Below are 20990 nucleotides of genomic sequence, written 5' to 3'. Positions count from 1 at the left end.
TGTGGCTTAACATTGTACGTGTGCAGATAGTACTGGTTGTTGTTTACAGGTGGTTTAACACTCTACGTGTACAGATAACACTGTTTGTTGTTTACCTGTGGCTTAACATTGTACATGTACAGAAAGGACTGGTGACTGTTTACCTGTGGCTTAACATTGTACACGTACAGAAAGGACTGGTGACTGTATATCTGGGGCTTAACATTGTACATATGATATTTTGGCCGTTTGCCTGCAGAATAACTTTCTACAGATGACCTTTGTGACTGTTATCTGCAGGATAGCATTCTACAGGTGACATGTTTGGTTGTTTACATGCAGGATAACATTTTCCAGGTATTATTTGTGGCTGTTTACTTGCATCCGAATATTCTACATATGATATTTTGGCGGTTTACCTGTAGGATAACATTCTACACGTGAAATTCGTGGCTGTTTACCTGTAGCTTAACATTCTACACATGCTATTGTTTGTTGTTTACCTGTAACCTAAATTCTGCAGTGAATAATGACGGTTGTTTCCCCTTGACAATTGTGGCTGTTTATCTGTAGCCCAACATTCCACAGGTAATATTCGTGGCTGTTTATCTACAGAATAACATTCTACAGTTGATATTTATGGCTGATTACCTGCAGCCAAACATTCTATATATGATATTTGTGGCTGTTTACCTATAGGATCGCATTCTGCACGTGATATTTGTGGCTGACGAATAACATTCTACAAGTGATGTGTGTGACTCTTTACCTGCAGGAAAACACATTCTACAGTCTACATTATTAGCTGTTTCGCCCCAGGATAACATTCTACAGGTGAAATTTGTGGCTGTTCACCTGTAGAATAACATTCTATAGATGATGTTTGTGGCTGTTTATCAGACAAATAACATTCTACAGGTGATGTGTGTGACTCTTTACCTGCAGGAAAACACATTCTACAGTCTACATTATTAGCTGTTTCCCCGCAGGATAACATTCTACAGGTGAAATTTGTGGCTGTTCACCTGTAGAATAACGTTCTATTGGCGATATTTGTGGCGGTTTAACTTATAGCCTAACATCCTACAGGTGACATTTCTGGCTGTTTACCTGCAGCCTCACATTCTACACGTGATATTTGTGGCTGTTTACATGTTGGCTTACATTCCACAGGTGATATTTGTGGCTGTTTACCTGCAACCTGACATACTGCAGGTGATATTTGTGGCTGTTTACCTGCAACCTGACATCCTGCAGGTGATATTTGTGGCTGTTTACCTGCAACCTGACATACTGCAGGTGATATTTGTGGCTGTTTACCTGCAACCTGACATCCTGCAGGTGATATTTGTGGCTGTTTACCTGCAACCTGACATCCTGCAGGTGATATTTGTGGCTGTTTCCCCTTAGCCTAACATTCCACAGGTGATTTCTGTGTCATTTTACCTGTAGGAAAACAATCTACAGGCTATATCTTACAGATGATATTTGTGGCTGTTTACCTAAAGGATAACATTCTACAAATGATATTTGTGGCTGTTTACCTACAGGATAACAGTCTACTGGTGATATTTGTGTCTGTTTACCTGTAGCCTAACATTCTGCAGGTGATATTGGCGGCCTTTTCGTCCCATCCTGAGATGCACACGCTTCCCCATCTGTATTCGTAGTAGAATTCCACCGCACCTTTCCATCCCTCACCACTGATGCCGTTCAACCGTACATTGTAGGTGAGAATCACTGAAATCAAAACATGGACAGAACCGTGCATCATTTGTAGAATCAGCGACACGCTATGTGCCGTTGTTCATACATCTCCTCTGCATAATGTACTGTTTGGTTTTAAGATAACACATGGCTAACATACAAAAAAGCATAGAAGTAATCGCTTTAGGTTTCATAACTTACTGCTATGTAAATCACAGCTTGGGCATGTCAAAAAGGAACTATTATCAAGCGAGCTTCTGATTTATTGCTGGTTTGGCATGCGTGGGATCTATCTGAACATTGCTTGATGCATTCATCATTTGACCTGTTTCTTTATTTATTTATTTATTTCATTGGACAGGTCGATTAAGCCTTCTAAAACAACTCAAAGGTCCACGCAAAAAATAAACACGTGAGACTTACGCTCACCCATAGATTTTTTTTACCCAGTGATCATGTTAGAAACGTTATTGTGCATAGCAGACGACCATGGAATCTGGCACCGGCACGCAAAAAAAATAAATATTCGGGTAAACATGCGAACAATTCTTTCACATTCGAGAACAGTTTTGTGACATCTGAGAAGAATTCTTTATCGTTTAGCGTGTGTCCATATCTTTTTTATGCCATGCAGATGTAAAAGTAACACTACGGGCCTAACTGATAAGTAGTTCGTGATATTCTGTTTATATTTATGCCAGCACAGTTGATCTGTCTCTCGTGAATGTGTCTCTCGTGGATCAGCGCGGTTATTCGGGCATTCACTTCAAAAAACAAAATGGAGACCTCTGTGGCCGAGTGGGTTAGCACCGCAGCACGGCACAGTGACCCACAAGCCTCTCACCAAAGTTGTCGCTGTGAGTTCAAGTTCAGCTCATGTTGACTTCCTCTCCCTTCCCTGTGTGGGATGGTTTTCCAGAAGCCTGCGGATGGTCATGGGTTTCCTCGGGCTCTGCCTAGCTTCCTTCCACCATAATGCTGACCGCCGTCGTATAAGTAAAATACTCTTGAGTGCGGCGTAAAACACCAAAGACTACTGAATTGTGCCAAAACCGCATTAGGCAGATGGCAAGTGGGCTGTCTCGGCTTCTATACAGCACACTACTTCAAGATTATTTCAAACAAACAATATTTCTATACTTTTCTTTTACATTTTTAAAACTAAATAATAGTACAGTTTGTTCTTCCCTTGAGTTTAATTTGTTTCAAACCTTTGTTTTAATAAATTTCAAAAGCATAGCTAAGCTGTTTATGTTTCTGAAAACAAAATGTTTTACACGTAAGCTTATTACAAATAAGATCTAGATTTTTAACATTGGTCTAGGTTTCATTTCATCATCGTCATTTTCTGGAAGTACCCAAAGCAGATAGTTCCAGAGCCTCATGTAAGTGTGGCAATTTTAAAGTACGACAAATGACACTCTTTTGTATCTTCTAAAAAAACTGACCTTGACTTATCATAGAGAACAATATCGTATCAGTGAGCATGGCGTTAAACAGCATATGTATAAAAAAACAATAATAATAATAAAGAGAAAGATATAAATGTCACCTTGTCCTCGGCAGCTTACTTGACCGACGGAGTGACACCAGTTAGGGCTCCTTGCACCGAAACCATCACAGTCTGACATGTTTAGATGAGAGTAATCACAAGTCAGAGGTCCCCAGAGAGGTTCAACGTGACTCCCAAAAGTGTCCCGAGTGAAGCCCCAGTACGCATCCAGTGAATACCTGTAGGCAGGCGCAAGCAGAACCGTGCTAGTACGTAGTCCTGTTATTATTTGTTTTCTACTATGCAGTCATAATCAATCTAAAAGTAATGGAAGCGGAATGAAGATTAAATAAAACTTACCGCAGACGACAGCTGAGAAAAATTACTCTCGATGCCGTTGCTCGAGATATCTCGCATGTTTCATATTTCATGGACTCGCGAGGGGCAGATCTCACCGTGTGCGGTGACACTGAGCTATCAGTTGAGATGAATCTTCCAGGGAACGAATGAAAAGACATGAAATTGTTATGCGATTTCGAGATGACAGAGGCGCAAGATATGCTTTTATTGACTTTACTGCTCGGACACCGTAGGCGGCAGTTAAGAGCAAAATGTGCCGAAACATGGACCAGTGAATGGACTCTAAGGCTGCGGCAAAGTTGTGAATATGCAACGCTAATTCGGGAAGTAGACGCCGAGGACGTAACATCATACAAGCAAGGACAACCTGCCAAAATATCAACAAACTTGTCAAGTAAAAGTATGTCGGTCCGTCAATTCACTGAAACTAGCCATCTTGGTACCATGTGACAAATTAGATCGTTTTAATTGGCTGATACCATTCTTCCTCTCGGCTGATAGCTTAGCGTCACCGCACACAGTGGGATTTACCCGTTGCGAATCCATAAAATATCAAAACATGCTTAATATTTGTGGCAGGGCTTTGAGGGGAAGAAATCTCACCAAAAAACACCTCGCACACGAAGAGCAAACAGCTGAGAAAACAGCCCCGAGGTATTTTTTCCAGCTGTTAGCTCTCCCGTCTGCGGTAACTTGCTAGATATTTGTGACAGGGCTTTGAGGGAAATAAATCTCACCAAACCACCCCACACACGAAGAGCAAACACCTGAGAAAACAGTAGCAAGGGTACTTTTTCCAGCTGTTAGCTTTTCCGTCTTCGATAAGTTTACGGTGCATGATTCGTGTCATTTTGCTTAAGAAATAAGACAAAAATATTATCTAAGGCATTAATGAAAAAAGTGTCCCTCCATCCTTCTGATTTGCTTTAGAATACTGAAACTGAGAAATCAGTAAGTTTAACGACAAGGTATCTTCGCTAGTAGTTGATAATGATGTCATGGTCATATTTACTTTATTCAAGCGCTTGTTCGCCACCAGTATCAAGACCAATGGGATCGCGTGTTCGATCCCAACTCTGGCTGTCTCAGCTGGAGCTTAAGTCAAGATGTTTGTACGATAACAGGGGAAACTCAGTGTTTTTCCCTGGAACTCCAGATTTACAATCCATAAATCATATGACTGGAAACTTCTTGAGCACAACCAGTCAGTCAGATCATACCTACATGCATATTCCACCTGAAGGTACCTGAAGGTGTGATCGCAGTACATATAGGTGATATGGTAGATGGTCGCATAACATACTGGCAATATGCCAGGTGGACACATTACACACAGGCGATATGCCAGACGGCACCAGTATATACAGGCGATGTACCAGGCGGTCGTAGTACATACAGGCGATAAGCAAGTATATACAGGCGATACTACAGGCGATATGGCGGACTGTCACTGTACGCACAGGCGATATGACGAACTGTCACCGTACGTACAGGCCATATAACGCGCTCACTGTACATACAGGCGACATGTTAGATGGTCACAATACATACAGGCAATATGCTGGACAATAGAATGTGATCGCATCGAACTTGTTCTGTTTCTTTGACTCGATTCATTGCAGATCAGTACAGACTGAGGATTCAGTCCACCCACGAAAAACTAGCCTTACAGAAAAAGTCTATTCCATCTTTTTGTTTACGAACTAGACGAACGCAACTGTCAAAGCAACAGCAACAACAAGAGGAACTTCCGAGTCGACCCTCCGTCTTAAAGATATTTACAATCTTATAGGCTAAGAAAATCTTTATACAGAGTACTCCTCGAACATACCAATCAAAACTATTCAAGAAAATAAATTTTATTTATCTTTTATTTTATTTTTTAAGAAAAGACTTGATCCTAATGCTATGAATTGTGCAAGTAACTTGAGTGACTGACTTTAGTGACCTCAGTCACAGGAACGTTTTGTTTTAAATTCCTTACCCGGTACTGTCAGTAATAATTCCTGAACAAATACCATTCATGTCCATGGTGCTGTTTGTATTTCATGTCGTGGGGATCACAAAGTATGTGAAACAAACGGCAATAAATATAAATAAAACAATTTCGTATTGTTTATGTCTTAAGTTAATATTCTGTCTGATAAGGAGTGCTTCATTTACAAAAGTTCTTTCCCTTTATTTATTTATTTATTTATTTTTGAACACCGAATGGTTCCTTTCCTGAAGATCACAATTCTTACCAGCTGTATCCCAAAGAACGACAGACTAAAGTAGCCTCTCTTCTGCTCCAGCCATCTCCGCAGATTGGACCCCACATTCCCTGATGGAGCATCTCAACACGACCCTGACCCGGGTGTGGACCGCCCCCAACAAGACGGACACTGCCTTCCTCTGTTAACAACATGACAATTTCTTTCCTGTACTACGTTTTTGATTGACACGGGTTGTTTCTCCCTGTTATCGGGTCGAATGTTTCACGAATGTAGATGGTGGATGCAGCACTCTGATAGCTAGGCACACTGCGTGTTGTCTTCTTTTGCCAGCGAACTATTCGACAGTGGAAGCCTTACAGGATTTAAGGTATAACACTACGACACAGCGCCATAAAACGACACTGTTAAGTATTGGGTAAGGGTGTTTTCATTGGCTTAATAACTTTTGTCCGTGTCTTTTCCTGTTGTTTTCTTTTCTTTTGTGTGTACAGGAAACAGATATGCACCCAGATCCAATTTATTTGATTTGATTGGTGTTTTACGCCGTACTCAAGAATATTTCACTTATGCGACGGCGGCCAGCATTATGGTGGGAGGAAACCGGGCAGAGACCGGGGGAAATCCACGACCATCCGCAGGTTTCTGCAGCCAAGATCCAATGAATAGCAAAAATAAATAAACCTCGGACCCGTTTTACGAAAAGTATAAAGGCTAAGCTTAGAAAGCTAACTCGGACAGCAGACTAGCGATATTGTCTAACCCTTTTCACAAAGGAAATATTTGGATATCGGCTAAAACGTTTTGTCTTAGATTTTGAGGGATAGTCCAAAATCCCTAACGTGCCCCGGGAGTGGCTAAGAGGCAGCAAAGTTTAAACACTTTAAAAGGTGTTGTGTGTTCCATTTCTAACGTTTATTTCTTGATTCTAAAAACAAAATAAATCCCCTTCTTACAGTTCATAAATGGGTTTTTAAAAGCTTACACACCACCGAAGCGAATACATTATTGCTGTTGTTTCCGTTGAGAGAGTTGTTGCCCTTTGTTAACATACTGTGTCAAAACGAAACTAAAGGGAAATTATCACGTTTTTCTGTTGTTTACGTTCAGTAATTTAATGTATTTATATTTTGTATAGAATTCAATAACTATCAGCAATGATTCAACCTCTCAGACTGATGGGAGAGCGGACAAATAGACGGGTATGGTAAGCCTGCTTAGAGCGGCCAAATAGAGGGGTATGGTAAGCCTGCTTAGCTTTAAACACTTTAGACAAAGTAAATTTTCTGAAACGCCCTTATCAATGACACTTAGCCGACTAACACGCCTTAGACAGCCGCAGAAGTTTTGTGAGACGAGTACGTGGTCAAATTTAAATATCTTTTGTTGTTTTATTTCACTACCAGTCCGGTTAGTCACAGGGTATTATTTAAACGGCAGGGTCCAAAATAAGTCTTTCGACTAGTGACCAATGTCTTGCATTTTACGACCGAAAATACATTTATATGTATGTATTTATATACGACGTGTGTTAAAATGAGATCCACAATGCTGAGTTTTTCCCCTTCAATGTCGCTTTGAACTCACTGCGCTTGCGCCAGATTAATGTGACGTAGAGGCAGAGCAGCTTCTAACTCCAGGGACGAATAAATTTTGAAAAAACTAGCTGCAGGCTATTTCTATTATCTCCAGCAGCACACCAAACTCTGTTAACTGTATCAACACATCCAGTTTTGATCTCCAAATAATCCACCGATATCTGTCCGGAAAGACGCCCAAGCCAGCCAAAACTGGGCATCTCCTTATCCTAAGCGTAACGAGATAAACTGAAACGTTCAACACTGTGGACTTTAGGTCTATTAAGCAAAATCCAAATCTTACACCCATATTCCCCCGGTTCGGCCCTAAGAGACTCATGCATGTAGTTAATAACTTTAAGCATTTCAGTGGACATGAAAAGAAGAGGTATGTCCTTCAAACGTTTTTAAAAACTCGTAGGGCTTACTTATGCATCCTTCGGGCTCGTCTTTTCCATCTTCACAACTGGCTATTCCGTCACAGAAAGACGACCATGGTATGCAGTGACCTTCACCACAGCGAAATTCACTTTTGCTGCAGGAAATAACTGAAAGCAATAAAATGAATAGAATGTAAGAAGGCTATAATGTACATATTTCAGAGGATTGATGATTCACAAAGAAGCAAAGCAAAGCACAATTGGATAAGGAGTTCAAATTAAATTTACTGAGGATATTTACACAAAGTTCATAACAACTGATCACTCGCGTTTACCACATCTGTCAGCTCCTGCGTCGCCAGTGCTAAGATCGACACCTTTTTTGTCTCACGAAGTAAAAGTTCTCGCTGTGTTTTTTTTTTTTTTGGCCAAGAAAATGAAATTCTACCTGGTGAAGTGTACAGGTTTTCAGGGCGATATGGCATTTGTCATATTGTTTGATAGTTTGATATCGCCATGCTCGTGACTTTACTTGCTCGTTGATGATCAGCGTTATGGTTGAGACATCCAAAGGGCCTGGGTTAAACCAATGACCTTTGGCAAGCTACTTGTCCTCTACCAATGGTATTGGTATATATTTGTACGCCACACCTAGGGAAATTCATTTAGGCGAAAAGCGGTGAGATGCGTACACGTATCAGTTTTCTTTATTGGGCGTCAAGTAAAGAATGACATTCTCAGCACCACAAGCCACTCATTACAATCCAAAGAAAACTATGAAGATATGGGCTTTAATATCAAAGCCTGCTATGTTTCAAACAGCGTGAGAACTTCCTCTTGTCGATCTGTAAAAATCAATCTGTAGATTCCTTGACCACGTGTCATATTGGCCTGACCAAAAACAATCCCCCACCTAATTTCACAGAACTTTGCGTGTCAGTAAAAGTCATTAGTTTTTGTAAAGTCGCGTCGGCTTATAGAGATATAAACCTAAAAATGTCTTTTACGAGACAGTTGTCTCACGAATTTTTGTGAAAATGGCCCCCTGCCACTGTACATGTCTAATAATTAAGTAAAGCAGATGACTTGTAATACGATGCTTCGTTTGTGCTTGTTCGTCCTCTCGTTTGAGATTTTACACTTTAAGTTCGCGTAAACTCATCACCCTGGCATTTGACACTGGAAAGTTTTCGAAGTCGAGACAAAATCCTTTTCATAACAGAATATTGACACCATCTGAAGCACGCGTTCGAAGGTTTTGACTTAATGTCAGTTGTGTGCACGTCAGAAATCTTTACATATTTTGATTGGAACAAGCTGCAAAAAAAAAAACCTGATACTATAATCTATTTTGTTGCTTTTCCTCGAAAATTCATTCGTACTGATGAACAAATTTCTCTAATTTTTAACTTATCATACGGTATTAACCCAGTAGCTAAAGTTACAGAAGTTAGATGAAATATGACAACATATTTGAAAATAAATACACATTAAGTTGGTATATTTTGGTGGATTGGGTTAGAATGTCAACTTACTTGACGGCTGACATCTGGCCTCAATCACCCGGAAATCATCCACTAGAACAGTCATCTTCGACATCAGCGAATTCAAGTCGATACTGCCATTTGTACTGTGAATCCTGTATACCAGGGACAAATTGTGATGACCTTGTCCCAGGGCAACCTGTGCAAGGCGCCAGCGATTACCATAGTTACCGACTCTCGTCCAGAGCGAGGTTTCGCTGTCGCCATGGTAACGGACCACGCTCATATTGGATGGGTATGTTTCTTCACGAGGAGGATCAAAATGTCTGAGGTAAATGAGGTAAGAAAACTCCAAACAGGATTCATCACCCTTCACATTGACTTTTGGAAGTGAAAGTTTTACCTTCCACCGGGAAATCATGGGGTTCCATCCCACCGGAAAAGATCACCGCGAATCGTCAGAACCATGGCGTAATCTGTGAAATATACAATTGTCTGCTTGTAAATTGTAAATTATTTTTGCTTGATGCCTGTGCATGAGTTCTTTGGGGCCTAAATGATTCCAGATTATGCCTTTCTTATAAAATTGATATTCGTAAACATGAAAATATTACCATGATTTTAACTTATTAATCCGTATTTTAACATACCTACCTCAAATATTTTTTGGGAGAAAAGAAAGACTTTAAATGAGAGGAAACAGGCATATGAACCTGGTCTGTCTGCACTTTATTCCAATCCTTGATTGTATTAAATCAAGTGTTTATGATTTACTAATCGTGAGTATATTGTAGAGACAGTTTCAGAAATCCACTTGCATACACCTTTAGCTGAATTTAGCTGAGTTACATATGTATTTGTGGCACGACTATTGACCTTTCTATTATCGAGGACGTTGTAGCAAAAGAAAATGACCCAAACCGATCGAATAACATATCTTCTCAACTGTCTGCTCAGCAATACGAAGAGAAACCGATACGACTTGCACTCATCGGTTATATTTCGTATCACAGACTTTAAAGTGATCGTAAAGTCTGACATTAATATACACATAAAAATAATATAGTTATTACAGAAAAATATGTAATAAACTCTATACAATTTTGAAATACGAGAAGATGAAGTTCAGCATTGGGTGTATGGAACTGACGGGCAATACACTCCGAGCGTCACATGATAATTGGCTGTCACGTCAAAAACTTATTGGGTCTGCATTGTCAGAGTGATTTCTTATAGTGGATGGACAGATATCGATGCAAAAAAATTGGATTCTGAGCTTGGTTTAAGAGTTAAACTAATGCATTTTCAGCTACAGATCTATGAGCAGGGAATTAAGAACGGTTGCCCCTGTCACAATGCATACGTGTTAGGCAGGGGCACTGCAGTAACTTGTGAGCTCAGAGTGAGCTCACAAGGAAACTGCTGGGGAGAGTCATTGCATACAGAAAAATATTGCGACTTTGCATTATTCTTTCGTCAGCAAACTAAAATTTATTACGAAAATATGCTACGTTCGGTAAATGCCCTGAAGTCGGTACAGTAAGTTAGGCCCAATGCTCACACCAGGGACGAGGGTGAGCAGGACAGCTAAAACGCCGACGCTTGTGTCCAAAAACATCGACCTGACCGAGTGCCAAACTACAAGAAACATCGGCCTATTGAGCATGGGACAGAGCTGATGCTCTTTGATTGGTTATCAGTCGTTTTTGTTTGTATTTTCTCATTGCCATATTGTTTAATGACGATGGTATTGGAGAGCTCTTAGGTTTTGTAACACCTAATAGCTAAAACATTTCAACATGGCGTCATCAAATGAGTGGCCAGGAACTGACGATTGTTTGCTGTTTATTTTGTTGATAAGCGGTGTAAAGTTTCAAAAATATTTTAGAACATTCCTGGAATATTAATTTATTATTTAATTCAGCTGTAGTGGCTGAATTTAGGACTGTTTAATTTAAGAATGGTACTTGTTGATGCGTCGCTAACCGAGATGTCAAATGATTAGTGTCCAGGTTTAGCTGCAGGTCCTAATTACAAAGATTATAACCTGTATAAAACACATGTTTTTGGAGTGAGTGGAGGGGAGAAGGGGGCTTCTCAGAAACGTAACAATGACTTTAAATGCACCTAACTTAACAGATTTCGTGCCCTAACCGAACAACAGCCGGCCACCCTACACGACTCAGCGGGTAAACCTGGGCATTCATATCAAAACCATGTCATTTTCGAGATAAATTCTAGTTACACAGAGGCAAACACACTTCCGTACCAACTTCAACCCATAGTGGACGACGCTGAAGTGCTGATTATGACAGAGATCCCAGGTCAGACATCAGATTCCGACTTTTCTGAATTTGATCTTTGTCCAGGCATTTCCTAGTGGCGAGGCTGGCTAGTTAGCTGTAGCTTTATCTGTGTTACATTGTACATTTAGTGTAGCAATCTTAAGATTTCATGTTTATTAGCTGATCTACTCCCTAGATTCTGAATTCATATGTGGGACGACAACTACCGGTATGTGTTATTATTGGCATTTAGAATATCCTATGCCTTTAGGGGGCTTACAGTCGTGTATAAAAAAAATCTTGTACGATGTGGACGCCCACGTAAGTGTACAGTCATTTAGTATCTATATTTTTTAAGATCAGTAAATGGTACTATATAACTACGGTGTGCAGGCACCGACGTGGAATTCAGCTGATTTTTCTCTCGCAGCTTTCAGCTGAGCAGGTACGGTTGTTTTGGGTCATATCGATGTGTACAAAATCCTTCCCTCCTGTACTGTAAATCCACTCTACCTGTGGGCCATATCGTCTGAAAACTCGCGAAACAGCGACCATGCTTTTATAACCGTATGCATAACAGCAAACCATTTCTTAGAGATCTCCATTGTGCTCCTGTAGCTTTTTTAACACAGAACTAAACGACGAAGCTTTGATAGGTCGTCGTTTTTTACCTGACAAGACGTCATATTTGACCGGTTACGTGTGGTCATTTGCCAGCTATCACATTGTCTTAGCTGCTCTGTGTTTTCCCTCTATGCTGTGGTGGTCTTTAATCACATTGTAAAGTTTGGACTTACATGACGTAATTCATATATATATATATATATATATATATATATATATATATATATATATATATATATATATATATATATATATATATATATATCTGGGCGAAGAAGACACAGTATATATACACAATAAACTGAATGTAAAATATTCAAAAAAGGTACAATAACCTGAGTAATATGGCACTTAAGATCTCTAGACTTCGGCCGCTTTTCACCGCCGAATTACGTCATGTAAGTCCAAACTTTACAATGTGATTAAAGACGCCAAAGCATAGAGGGAAAACACAGAGCAGCAAGGACAATGTGATAGCTGGCAAATGATCACACGTAATGACATGTCTCTTCGCCGTCATATGACTCTAACATTAAGTACAACATTAAAATGGAAGCATGTACACCTGCATACCTATGGGACACTGTAGTGGCCTCAAATTTTGTCCAAAATGCGCATTTTTAGAGACAAAAAATATTAGTCGTAAAAAATTATTTTTGACATATTTTACCAAGAGGATATTAATGTAAATTCCCAACAAGCCTCGAAACACCTCTTTACAAATCAGAGAAAAATCGACAACTTAGTAGTGGACGCGATTTTAGGTCATATGCGACAGTTACTCTCAACCTGCCAATTACCTGCAACTAGGCACGTGCTCTCTCAATCTTTAATCTGTTAAATTTTAACAAAAAGTCTGTTGTCTGCGTGATTTTAGAATGCGTTCTGTTTTAATGCAGCAGATTATTCTGTCATTGGTGCAGATTATCACGATAAATATATAACGCACACATTCTATCAGTTCAACCCAAAGACTGTTTATTCTAAGACTAACAGGAATGGATGATTACCTTTGCCACCGCTGAAATAACGGCCTTTCTTAGGGCCTATGTTTGTTCTCTCCCACCCTAGCCTGAGGGGAGCGGATGTGTAGCCACACGCGTAGTCGTCTTCAAAATCACAATCCACAGACGCTCCTGCAAGGTACATTGATTAGGTAAACGACGTATCTAGGCGACCAGCTGGCCTTCAGCATAGATTTCACTTAATATCTTAATTTAGTACGATAAGTATGTTTAACAGGTAATACATGCACGATATAGGAAATTTGATAGAAAAGGTTCTAGGGATTTTATTCCAGCCATTTAAATTGTATTCAGCATGCATTTTGAAAACATTTTTCCTTTGATGAATAAAATAACTAGTAAAAATTAGTGTAAATATTTGTGCAAAACGCGTGATAATATCCCCATAATGAGACCTGTGTGCATAGCATATCAGGTAACTAATTTTAAACACATTCTTCTGCTAATGCCCTTGTAAACATCTTAAACATATAAGGGTGGCTGCTATTGTAATAATTTTTTTTTTCTGTGTAGGCCAGTATAAAACAAGTATCAAATACCTCATAAACTATCTTTACAAATACCAAACTGGGGAATATACTGTATATACGCATGTTGAACTAGAACGCGCAGACTTACGCATGTAGTTCACTGGCCTTTGGATATTGCATACCAAATATGCGTACTATATACCAAATTTAAAGGGGTTAAGACCGCTAAAATTACCGCAGTATTTTGGCTCTTCATCATAGCTTGTAGGGTCATCTTTACACTGCTTTATGGAGTCACACATGGCACTGGTGTTCATACAGAAGCTCGGGATGTCACAGGCCACTTCCGACTCCCCAGGACACACTGCATAAACGAATTGACAGTATATTGCAGATACTTCAAATTTAAAAAAGAATACAGGAAATAAAAAGCTTTCATTTTTAATGGGTTTATAGGATACCTGAAATGATAGTATCAAACGAATGCTAAAAAATTTCCTAATTCTTAATAGCCGTTGTACTTTTTTTTCGTATTTTCCGTCAGTGGTCGGTTATATTCGGAAGTGACGTCATTGATGAACATGCTGTGAACACAGGACCAGCATAACTCTCTACAACAACACAGTTGTAATGATACGTGTAGCTATAACCGTCTTGTCGCAGGCTGCCTAAGTTTCTGACCCACCGCTGGAGTCAAAGGAAAACTGTAGTTGAAAGACGAAGACGAAAGCTGAGAAGCTTTTCTGTGCTTTTATATGTTAGGTAAAAACTCCATATTAAGAAATAAAATAGCCTAATCGTTTCATATATCGTTTGAACTACACTTTAGCTAAGATCCAAGCGTTCAGTATGGGAAATAAATATCCTGCAATCGTCTCAGATATTAAGTGTAACTAAACAGGCCAAAAACATTCATAGATCGAGCAACCTGCAGATGGTCGTGGGTTTTCCCCGAACTTTGCCTGTTTTCCTCCCACCATAATGCTGGCCGCAGTCGTATAAGTGAAATATTCTTGAGTACGGTATAAAACAGTAATCAAATAAACATGTATACTTTAAATATACATTGACAGGTGTTGAATTCATGTGCATTTCTCGTTAATCAAACTGAATTTGATTAAAATTCAAAATATACAACATACTAAAATTTAAATCTACGGGCCTAACTTTTAAAAAAGACCTAAAGAGATTATGATTGGCTTATAGATGTACACACTGACCAATAGGTGGGCACGCTTGGTTTTCAACAAGCTCCACGTCGTCGATGGAAACACTGTATTTGGCTCTGAACACAACAGAATGGGTTAAAGCCGGTAGCGTCACTGTGGCCAGATTCCAACTAGGTCCAAAACTGACATCAACTGCCCACAGCAGCTGTTCTGTTCCGTTGGTATCGACAGCCACCACCCGCAGGATGTCACCATCCAGTCTGGCAAAACCCGACCGTATGTGAGGTATGTGAAAGTAGAACCGTAGACAGGAGGCGTTGTTTGATTCCGATAGATTTGGAGATCTTAGGTCGTAGAACGGATTTATCGAGATGTCGTACCCATACGGAGAGCTCATAAATCGACCTGGAAAGTTAAAGATTCTCTTGCCATCATCTTACAAATGGAGATGTCAAGATTAGCAGCACATTATTCAAGAAAAGCAGCACATTATTCATACCCACAGCCAGCATCACATTCATTGATTCCCGCAATCAGCATCACCACAGCATTTATGCAACTGCCACAGTTACCATCACTACAACATGAAATCATTCCAACTGTCAGCATCACCACTACATTTAATCATCCCCACAGTCAGCATCACCACTACATTTAATCACCCCCACGGACAACATCACCACAACATAAAATCATTCCCACAGTCAGCATCATCACAAAATTTGATCATCCCAACAATTAGCATCACCACACCATTCAATCATCCCCGCGGACAACATCACCACAATGTAATCATCCAAACGCACAGCATCATCACAACATTCAATCATGCCCGCGGACAACATCATTACAATGTAATCATCCAAAAGCACAGCATCATCACAACATTCAGTCATCCCCACGGACAACATTACCACAACATAAAATCATTCCCACAGTCAGCATCATCACAAAATTTGATCATCCCAACAATTAGCATCACCACACCATTCAATCATCCCCGCGGACAACATCACCACAATGTAATCATCCAAACGCACAGCATCATCACAACATTCAATCATGCTCGCGGACAACATCATTACAATGTAATCATCCAAACGCACAGCATCATCACAACATTCAATCATGCCCGCGGACAACATCATTACAATGCAATCATCCCCGTGGACAGCATCACCACTATGTAATCATCCCCACGGACAGCATCACCGCAACATTCAATCACCCCAGCGGACAGCATCATCACAATGTAATCGTCCCCACGGACAACATCATTACGATGTAATCATCCCCACAGACAGCATCACCACAACATTCAAACATCCCCACAGACAACATCACCACAATGTAATCATCCCTACGGACAACATCACCACAATGTAATCATCCCCACTAACAGCATCACCACAACATTTAATCATCAACACGGACAACATCACCAGAATGTAAATACCCCCATGGACAGCATCATCACAACATTCAATTATCCCCACGGACAACATGACCAGAATGTAATCATCCCCACGGACAGCATCATCACAACATTCAATCATCCCCACGGACAACATCACCACAATGTAGTCATCCCTACGGACAGCATCATCACAACATTCAATCATCCCCACGGACAACATTACCACAATGCAATCATCCTCACGGACAGACTCATCACAATGTAATCATCCCCACGGACAGCATCATCACAACATTCAATCATCCCCACCGACAACATCACCACAACATTCAATCATCCCCACGGACAACATCACCACAATGTAGTCATCCCTACGGACAGCATCATCACAACATTCAATCATCCCCGCGGACAGCATTTCCACAATGTAATCAACCCCACGAGCAGCATCATCACAACATTCAATCATCCCCACGGACAACATTACCACAATGTAATCATCCCCACAGACAGCATCATCACAACATTCAATCATCCCTAAGAACAGCATCATCACAATGTAATTATCCCCACGTACAACATCACCACAACATTAAATAACCCCCGCGGACAACATTACCACAATGTAATCATCCCCACGGACAGCATCATCACAACATTCAATTATCCCCACGGATAACATCACCACAATGTAATCATCCCGACGGACAGCATCATCACAACATTCAATCATCCCCACGGACAACATCACCACAATGTAGTCATCCCTTCGGACAGCATCATCACAACATTCAATCATCCCCACGGACAGCATTTCCACAATGTAATCAACCCCACGAGCAGCATCATCACAACATTCAATCATCCCCACAGACAACATCACCACAATGTAATTATCCCCACGAACAGCATCATCACAACATTCAATCATCCCCACGGACAACATCACCACAATGTAATCATCACCACAGACAGCATCATCACAACATTCAATCATCCCCAGGGACAACATCACCACAATGCAATCATCCTCACGGACAGCATCATCACAATGTAATCATCCCCACGGACAGCATCACCACAATGTAATCATCGCCACTAACAGCATCACCACAACATTCAATCATCCCCACAGACAACATCACCACAATGTAATCATCCCCACAGACAGCATCAACACAACATTCAATCATTCCCACGGACAACATCACCACAATGTAATCATCACCACAGACAGCATCAACACAACATTCAATCATCCCCACAGACAACATCACCACAATGTAATCATCCCCACAGACAGCATCAACACAACATTCAATCATCCCCACAGACAACATCACCACAATGTAATCATCCCCACAGACAGCATCAACACAACATTCAATCATTCCCACGGACAACATCACCACAATGTAATCATCACCACAGACAGCATCAACACAACATTCAATCATTCCCACGGACAACATCACCACAATGTAATCATCACCACAGACAGCATCAACACAACATTCAATCATCCCCACGGACAGCATCACCACAATGTAATCATCCCCACGGACAGCATCACCACAATGTAATCATCCCCACGGACAGCATCATCACAACATTCAATCATCCCCACGGACAACATCACCACAATGTAGTCATCCCTACAGACAGCATCATCACAACATTCAATCATCCCCACGGACAACATCACCACAATGTAATCATCCCCACGGACAGCATCATCACAACATTCAATCATCCCCACGGACAACATCACCACAATGTAATCATCCCTACAGACAGCATCATCACAACATTCAATCATCCCCACGGACAACATCACCACAATGTAATCATCACCACAGACAGCATCAACACAACATTCAATCATCCCCACGGACAGCATCACCACAATGTAATCATCCCCACGGACAGCATCACCACAATGTAATCATCCCCACGGACAGCATCATCACAACATTCAATCATCCCCACGGACAACATCACCACAATGTAGTCATCCCTACAGACAGCATCATCACAACATTCAATCATCCCCACGGACAACATCACCACAATGTAATCATCCCCACGGACAGCATCATCACAACATTCAATCATCCCCACCGACAACATCACCACAATGTAATCATCCTTACGGACAGCATCATCACAACATTTAATCTTGCCCGCGGACAACATTACCAGAATGTAATCATTCCCACGGACAGCATCATCACAACATGCAACCAACAACATACTCAGCGTCACCACAACATTTAATCATGCCCGCAGCCACTATACAGAGCATATAATTATGTTTTTAACATCTTGTGCACAACAAATCTCACTTTACTACCTCCAGCATCACATTTATTTCACACCCATGGGAAGCATCACAGTTATCCATCACACATTCACCATCAGCGGTTCTTTTACACACTCTCGATATCCTCTTCAACAGCGCGAAGATAGGTGGGATTTTGCGCCGGAACTACCTGCGACTGTCGAGGTGGTGTGATCCTTCAGCCCTCCGCTCCATTCTTTGTGAAGCCAGGATAAACCACTGCGTGTGTCGTTCAAAGTCGTCATATTTTCAGCCGTATACCCACAGATGTTGTTATATTCGAAAGTACATGTTACGGATGGTTCTGAAACAATGTCAACAATAAGCGATATAATTTATTTTATCGCAGCAGGTTTGTCCCTCTATGTGAATTTAGTCATATATTTTATCATATACACTCATGTTTTAATGCACTTCAGTGATGATCATCAATGATAATGTATTATGAAGTGATGATTATGAAGTGCTGCCAATGTTTACCCATTCCTAAAAATGTTGGCTTGTGACCTTGCGTAGTGACATTTACCATAGCGACTGGGTGCAGTCTGGACTCAACCTAGCTGTCATCGCTATTATGGTTTACCTCCCTCAGATGTGGGTTGGTCAAGGAATGGTCACTTTGATCTCACTTTTATGCTATCTACAAATTCACAGTGTTCAGGGCCAGCTTCCTTGTTAGATTTTAGTACCAACCATTTCTGTGGTCACCCCTAGGGTGACCACAGCACATGTAGGACATGTAGTTGTTTGGCATGGAGACTGTGTTCGTCTTACTATTTTCTGTTCCGGCACAAGTCCTGTCCAGCTACATAATACTGTGTGGACGTCAAGAAGCCAGCCTTGTCATTTGAAACAAATCTCTTAAGGAATTACTAAAAACACGTAATGCTAAAGTAGATACCCTTCTCTTTGTTTGATGTAAATCGTTTACAAATTATTTGCGGGGAGCGATTGTCTGTAGCATGAGCGTGTGTGAAGCACTTGAAGGGGGTGAGGATCAGGAGAGTATACAGAACGTCAACACTCCGCAGAAAACTGTGTTTTAGCTTTTCATCAGAATTTTTCTTTCCTTTCCTCTTTTTATTTGTTGAATGTAAAATCCATGTCAAATAAGTGTTCACCTGCGCATGCACCTACACATCATGACTTTCAACCTACACTCAGCAATCACCCCCACGACCCGCATTCCACTTCTAGCGCCCTCCACGGTACCTACTTTGGTTAATAATTCAATGCGTGATGTGAATATTTACTTTTTCTTAGTCTTTGTTATCTTGCTTGCATATAGCTATTTCCTTGTGGTCTGTTTCGCGTGTACATGTATGGCATAAGCCTGGGTATTTTTGTGTACAGTTCATTCTTGGAGATGACTGGACAGAGTTACCACAGATTATGGAATACCAAAATATTGATACAAATCTTTGTCCTCTTTCACCTCTGAAGTTTATACATGCACACGTTTTAAGCGCCCATAGCTTGGAAGACTAAGTTGACTTCTGTGGAAGCACATACCACAAATGTCGCTTTCGTCAGTGCCGTCTTCGCAGTCCACCACTCCGTCGCACACTTTACTGTTATCGTAGAGACAAGACCCATCTGAACACCGGAAGCGGCACTCTACAACATCAACAAAACTGACACTACAGGAATAACCAAAACACATCCGTCAACTAAGGAGAATTGTAAGACGTAAAAACGAGAAGCAACTCGCTTTTTAAAAGCCAAAGGTCTTAAAACTTATAGGATGTATGCTATTTTAATAATGCTAAATACAACAACGGTAAGATAAAGAATTAATAAGCTAACAATATGTAAATGATTAGAAAATTAACATTTACAAAACGACTGGTAAATGTTGTCAAATTAACACCGTCGGGAAATGTTAAAACCTTTGAATGTTGCTGCTGTATGTTACAGCCTGCAAAAAATCATTACATGGCGTAACATTTTGTATTTTGGTGATCATATTTTACAACATTTGATGTTCATGCGACATAAAAACTGACACTTCCGGGGGCCCTCAGCAGTTAGAAGTTAAAACATAAGTGTCTTGTATAGTAGATCCCGTCGCGCCAACAATTGTATGATATCTAAAAATACTCTACTAACCTGAGTATTGTTTTACCCAATCCTGGAAATAATGGACGTTAGAGTACACTATAATATTGTCAGCTTGGCCAGAGTCTCTACAGCCCCTGGGACCAAAGCTGGCAACCCCGTGCACTTCCCATCGGCCCGCGCTGTTCAGACACGACATTGGGCCACCACTGTCCCCCTGTCAGGCATATACAAGTTACATGAGCTCATTTATTTCCATACTATTTTTGTAGTAAATTTGTTAACATCAAAGCCAAAACTTCTGCACGGTACTACGTGTAAGCCATAGAACCACATACAGTCTGTGCTTTTCTTCACAACAAAAAAAAAACCTAGCACGACAACTACTTTTTGAGCTTTTTCCCTGGAA

At 40.6% G+C, this 20990-nt stretch overlaps 2 protein-coding genes across 2 annotated transcripts in view; both read right to left on the bottom strand.

Moving 5' to 3' along the window:
• The window catches only part of LOC135463936 (scavenger receptor cysteine-rich type 1 protein M160-like), a 60831-nt gene extending 51353 nt beyond the window's left edge, over nucleotides 1–9478 (bottom strand). The window contains exons 1-5 of the mRNA XM_064741399.1: nucleotides 9244–9478; nucleotides 7757–7876; nucleotides 5782–5932; nucleotides 3239–3417; nucleotides 1566–1719 (exon numbers count right to left, since the gene is read on the bottom strand). Coding sequence (XP_064597469.1) covers nucleotides 1566–1719; nucleotides 3239–3417; nucleotides 5782–5932; nucleotides 7757–7876; nucleotides 9244–9478 — 839 coding nt within the window. The remainder of the gene's footprint in view (nucleotides 1–1565; nucleotides 1720–3238; nucleotides 3418–5781; nucleotides 5933–7756; nucleotides 7877–9243) is intronic.
• A 71-nt stretch (nucleotides 9479–9549) lies between these two features.
• The window catches only part of LOC135463935 (uncharacterized), a 51372-nt gene continuing 39931 nt past the window's right edge, over nucleotides 9550–20990 (bottom strand). Inside the window, exons 16-22 of the mRNA XM_064741398.1 lie at nucleotides 20633–20798; nucleotides 20036–20140; nucleotides 18675–18827; nucleotides 14817–15170; nucleotides 13832–13960; nucleotides 13112–13237; nucleotides 9550–9668 (exon numbers count right to left, since the gene is read on the bottom strand). Coding sequence (XP_064597468.1) covers nucleotides 9610–9668; nucleotides 13112–13237; nucleotides 13832–13960; nucleotides 14817–15170; nucleotides 18675–18827; nucleotides 20036–20140; nucleotides 20633–20798 — 1092 coding nt within the window. The 3' untranslated portion in view covers nucleotides 9550–9609. The remainder of the gene's footprint in view (nucleotides 9669–13111; nucleotides 13238–13831; nucleotides 13961–14816; nucleotides 15171–18674; nucleotides 18828–20035; nucleotides 20141–20632; nucleotides 20799–20990) is intronic.

This window comes from Liolophura sinensis, chromosome 3 (genome assembly GCF_032854445.1).
Source record: "Liolophura sinensis isolate JHLJ2023 chromosome 3, CUHK_Ljap_v2, whole genome shotgun sequence".
NCBI classification, from domain to species: Eukaryota; Metazoa; Mollusca; class Polyplacophora; order Chitonida; family Chitonidae; genus Liolophura; species Liolophura sinensis.
Note: the sequence above shows the minus strand (reverse complement) of the source record. Positions and strands in the feature narration are given on the sequence as shown.